The 5,911-nt window shown below is 43.2% G+C and overlaps 1 protein-coding gene across 1 annotated transcript; it reads left to right on the top strand.

Annotated features, from left to right (window-relative positions):
• Window positions 1–581: 581 nt before the first annotated feature.
• On the top strand, window positions 582–3,165 carry T265_00203 (hypothetical protein; the record flags this gene model as incomplete). Its single annotated transcript, XM_009163911.1, has 2 exons — window positions 582–686; window positions 2,983–3,165. 2 exons carry the CDS (start codon window positions 582–584, stop codon window positions 3,163–3,165), a joined length of 288 nt encoding a protein of 95 aa, XP_009162175.1.
• Window positions 3,166–5,911: the final 2,746 nt, after the last annotated feature.

The following is a 5,911-nucleotide window of genomic DNA, read 5'->3' as shown; positions in this document are numbered from 1 at the left end:
GTCTTCGATGAGAGGAGGCAGTATAACTGCTCCCGTAAATACGGGAACGCTAACTGCCAGAAAAAAGACTTAGAGTACTCACACTCCCTTGTCATATAAACCTACCTCCTTGCTCTGATGTTGCTTGTATTGGGAAGAGGTTCGTTCCTTTTTGTTTGGCTGCTTCCCATTAGCCTTTCTGGCCAGCCTTCGAGCCACCATGGCCTACAGAATCACTGCAGCACCAAAGCCAAAGCGCCATGACAATGTGACAGCTTTCAATAGAAAATGTTCAATGTATGCAGTCTGGTGCTGTTTGTGATGGAATGTTCTACATACTGGTACAGCTGCGAACAGAGTGAAATGGCGACCGTCGACAGGACAGCGAAAAGCAAATTATCTTATGTAAGAACGAACACGAGTGATAAACTTGTTCCTTTCTTTAGAAATTACTCCAGGGTGGTGCCACATCTTACAGGTAGTTAGGCCTGTTGCACATCTTATAAAAACGATGAACACCTCAGAAGGAACTGCAGGAAATAACAAGATAACTACTATGTAATTCCCGTGTAAGTGTTAGTGCTTCGTCTGACTCCTCTTACATGGCTTTGGTTAATGAGGTTCCCCTATTAGCTCAAACTGTCATGAAGCCCCATGCCCTCGAAGAACTAGTACACAGTGATCTTAATGAGTGCTCAGAGCAACAGGTATGTTTGCATATCAGGACATCCTCCTCAAACCAGTGGCGCGACAGACAGGTACCACACGGTAGTATCCACTTTAGTCCTCAGCAGGTTCCGACAGTCCGACAAAGTAGCTTACAAACAAAGCATACTCGTCTCTCAATTTTTTAGTTGTTCATTCACCGTTGACTGGAGTGACTTGTCTGGTAATTGTTGTTGGGGGGAAGTACGATTTTGCTGGCGTTGTTCGACAAAATTGGAACTCCTGTCTTTTTAAGTGTGCGTTTCTGTGTCCAGCTACTGCACAATGGGGCGGTGGTGGTGGTGGTGATAGAAGTACAGTAGCCAAACGGACCGCGACTGCCATGGCGACAAAGATTTGGCCCAATAATTGTACATCCGAGTAAATTAACCGGCTATGGCTGACTGATCATTGAAACCAGTATACTAATCGCTCAGTGCTCTACCAAATCGACGTTTTGTTTCTAGGATGGTTGTCAAATTGCTGTTTTGCACTCAACTTCTTACCCCTACTCACTTAATAAATGAAAATAAGGCTTTCTCTTTGTGTTTGGTAAACCGACCATGTTAGCTAGCCTTACACTCGCCAGACTACTTGTGCTGTTAAAACTTGGATACAACATTTATACAGTTATGTCGGTGCATAGTATCGTTCAATTAAAGTAGCTTCTCAAGGGGGTTGCAAAAGGATTTTTCAAGAACATGAAACCCTACTTCAGAAGTATCTCAATGTATCTACTCACAAAAGACATAGAAAACCATCACTTTTCTATATCAACAAGCGTCGCTTGACGTCATCAGCCAAATCATGTTATTCATTGAATGAAATAAAGAGAATATTCGAAACAATAATTTTGATCACGCTACCCCCTATACAGCTTCACAGCGCTGTGTTTTTCCGCCATCCCGAACCGGTTCTTTCCCTACAACTCCACACACTAGTACTGGTGGTCTTCAGCCTTCCACAACACTTTGATATTGGCCATTACGAATACCTTCAGACAATTCAACCCCAACTCATAATCTAGTTAGAAGCACTGAGTTTTCACTATATGGGATGAATGTGCTGTGCTACTCATAAGTTGGGCTCGATCTGCTCGATCACTTGATCCGATGTTTCAGATCCGAATACAGGCTTTGAAAAGACTAAGGCGTTAGTCGCACTTCCTTTTTGTCTGTACCTCCTTGGTGAGCCAGTGACTGTTGTGACCAGCTTCAAGCAATTGGGCGGTACAATAATTGACAGACTAGATACCTTTTGATAGCTGGTTGCGAGTAGCTTTTTTAGTAGTATCTGAAAAATCGTGAAGAAGACAGCTTACTGGCTCATGTGACTGTTTGTCTAACAAAAAACCGTGATCGTATGTGTATGTCGCTCTAATTACCTCCAATATAGTGGGCTTTACCGGAGCCGTTGTTTCACCTGCTATTTGTTGCTTTCCAGAGCTATTTCCCTGCATTCTTAACTTCCGAAACAAGCAAACAGACAAAGATAAAGAAGCTACTGGCATTCCCATTTGTATCTGGTGTAGGTTAACAGCTGATCAGCACATCTTACATAAATTCAAACCATGCGCTCTTGCGTTACGTTACCTTATTCCCGCTGTTATGGAATAGACACGATGCACACCGGTCTAACAGGTGGGTTTGTGAGTCTGTAACTCATGAAATTTGGTAGGAAGATTGCCCATAACCCGTTTGGAATAATCCACAATAAAGTATAAATCTGTACTGGGATGCAGTTTGTTCAACCTTTCGATATACTAGATATGTTTTCTGGTACTGAGCCCAGAACGAGACATTCACTTTTCCCGAACTTCTGAAAAATATTCCGGTTGAAAAAGACTACAACACAATTTACACGGAGCAGATTCATCTTGCTTCTTTTGGAAAAACGTGACTGTTCCGAACGTCCACGTTTGTCACAACTCGGCAAATGTGGAATGTGCCCAGGAATTATGACCACTGAAATCCCGTTTTCCTCGTCCTGCCGCAGGGTTATGGAATTCGGTGGTTTATAAATCAAATATCGACGCTACATTATTTGCTAGAAAGACAGTATGAACATAGTCTTCTCATATTCTTAGAGTTCGTGATTTTAATGGAACTGCTTCGTAACCGATCGAACTGATATCATCGGTGTACCGTGGTGGGATTCCGTTGGCGTTTTGGGGAGTCAGCTTGTAGGTCACTGTCAGTACCAGTGGTCAGCGAGAATGGTATTGCTATTTGTGCCCTTCCTCTCCTCACATGATGGAAGCCAGCCACATCCGAATAACAGCGGTATATTTTCATAAAGGAAACTACTCACAAGGTTACTGAAAACTCTTTGACGGTCCACGACCGGTTTCGCCCTTCTTGGGGCTCATCAGGTAGGCGCAGTCTCCGAGTTTCCGTCAACCTTATGTTCTACTTGAACCCGTATTGGACTGTTTTCGAGAAGTACACTCATTTGCAAATTGGTTTCCTAATAAGCAAATAGTCTCCATGAATGCGAAGTGTAAGATGAACAAGGATTATATCCTCCCCCAAAAATGTGGGAGAAGCTTCCACTCGTATCCGAGATGCTCCAAATTAACTTTGAGGCTGCTATCCTTAAACTAAAAGTGCCCGAGCAAGGCTGCTTTCAGTTAGCACAGAACCAGTGTAGCGCAGTGTGCAACCTTGTGAGTAGCTTCCTTTATGAAAAGCTACTGCGATATCTCGAATATCGTTCCAAATGAATCATGAGGCGACCTGTGTGCAGCACATTCAGTTGTAGAATAGCATAAACGAGAGATTCAGTTGAGTCATTTGCAAATGAGTGTATTTCTCGAAAACAGCGGTATATATTGGTTGGAGTCAAATCACATGATCCAGCGGGCGTGGTCGAAATAGTAAGCATGAGAGAACCAACGAGCTCCCGGGCAACCATCCAACCCCGATTACTCATTGGGACAGTTTTCTCTATGAAGAAATACATTTGGATGCCCAGACTTGGGTCGATGACCACCAGAAAAGTTGTGGCTCCCTAAAAACATACTTTTTAGCCTATAATAATATTGACTTCTGAGTATTTTTAAATCCATTTTTCGTTCGTGCATACTCTCAGCTCGTCCAGGCGTGTGAATGAGAATCGCCTAACCAAGTCGATCATAACCCGATAAACCAGCCGATGCTTTCTCACTGGAAATAGCCACTGCCCAATCCAAGTGGTGTTCGCGCTTCCAGTTTTAATTCCGATCTTCCCACTGAGTGTTCGACAAATGTGTACATTGTAACGTGTATACTGGGCAAAAATACTTACCCTATTCTTCTCTCTTCGAAAAAGTAACTTTCTTCAGAAAGCTACCTCTTGGAAGGAGCGTTCTGCATCGTACTTCAGGGCTTGAAATGCCTTCTCATTTTTGCACGACAGCGTCAACAGCATTCAACAATAATTATCACATCAGTAGTGCTGAGCATTCATTATTTGTGTGCATCAAGGTATTTTACAACTAGATGGGTGAGTTGAGCGGAAAACGAAAAAGTGTCGCCTGTATGATTAACTAATCTAAACGGCTGGATCAAGTGAGAACCGTAAGGAACATATATATTCGTCTTCACGGATCTTAATCCTTTGCTACCTGTTTCCGAACATCCCAAAGAGAAAACAATTGATCTAAAGCTTCGATTTTCTTGGTTCAGGTGTGACCCAATCGATCGGCGAGCACATTCGAAAGCGTGTCTCTCACGGTACATATCAATGGGTTGTTATCGGCAGAGCCGCGAGCAGCAAGTTACTCCAGCCATCGGTGATGGACTTTTTCCGGATTTTTCAAAACAGACGATAAAACTATCAAAGTTTCGTAGAATTTTCTTTTTAAAAATTAGTATATTTAAGACAAGCTTTTCTGATGCACCAAAATTTCACGAGTAATTCAATAGTTGTGTCTATTTCTGTGGAGTGGTGTCGTTTCCGTTCATCCAAATGCCTAGTTAAACCACCCTAGATGGTACACATACGTAATTCATGCTCATTGCGATCCAACTGTCCTCATTCAGGGTGCATCACAAGTGATTTGCACGTGCATGATACAAGTTCACAACTGTTGTTTCACGCGGCTTGCAACCTTAAATCTGAGTAGTACGCCACAGCACACAATCCGACTTTGTGAAGAGTGGCGGTTAAAGTACGTTTCATCCTGACCGGGCTGCGTGTACTGCTGCGTTTGCGAGGTGAAGTATGTGGTCTTCTTGTCGATATCGATTGTTCCACTGGAGATTTTATTCATTACTATTTGCAGACAACTTGACTTTAATCATGTACTTTTCTTTCTTGAGGTGCCTTAATGAAAAAATTTCTGAGCAAGGCTTCGCTTTTGACGGAAACGTTCCTTCAGGATAAACAGACAGCGAACCATACATCACAACTGGTGAGCACAGAATAAACAAACCACCGAGGAATGCAGGCACTAATCAGACTCGGTGAGACATGCACTAAACCTGGGATGTGGAATACATTTGGAAAATGTCGAAGTTTTGGGGCGGGGACTGTCATTCACACCACAGCGAGTGATGACGAGGCAATGGAACTTGCCAATAATCGAGCGCAAATGACTGACAATTATGAGAAGCACTGTCTCAGATAAGCCGAACTGACACGTGACGGTGTGTGGTTATCAATAAACAGAGTAACTCACAAACGGGGTAGAAAACGGACTTCGGTCACGGTTCGCATAATCTCTCTTCCTTAGATAGCTGACATAACGCTAGTCCATCCACACGGACGGACAGAAGTTGTAAACGGCACTCCGGAGGGATCTTCAAGTGCAGGGAACCGGAAGAACTAGATCCTAGATTCAAATTCATGTAAGTTTATACAAACCCATTAGTCCTGAAATGTGCTGACCAACCCTAACAAACGAAATCCCTCGGCCAACCCCCATCAAAAGCACATCCTGCTGATTAGCTCTTCTTCTTCCGCAAAACTCGACCAATCTTGTAACTTAGTCACTTGACCTGACTAAATCTTTTTGTCAAAAGTGCAGTACTACTTGGCAATGAATCTGCAGACCATTTTGCAAACTTCTCGGAAAACGAGGATTTTTCAGTTGGTTGGAAGCGTTTCCCAACTGATTGTGTTGTAACAAGTTTTTAAAAGGGTCTAATGACCATCCGATGTTAACCAGCCACCCAATACTCTCGGCAGAACTGCAGAGAATGAGGTCTGCATCATGCCGATAAAGGGATGGTTCGTCGCAGCACAC

This window comes from Opisthorchis viverrini (assembly GCF_000715545.1).
Source record: "Opisthorchis viverrini unplaced genomic scaffold opera_v5_2, whole genome shotgun sequence".
Taxonomy (NCBI): Eukaryota; Metazoa; Platyhelminthes; class Trematoda; order Opisthorchiida; family Opisthorchiidae; genus Opisthorchis; species Opisthorchis viverrini.
The sequence above is the reverse complement of the archived record's forward strand: the minus strand, read 5'-3'. Positions and strand labels throughout refer to the sequence as shown.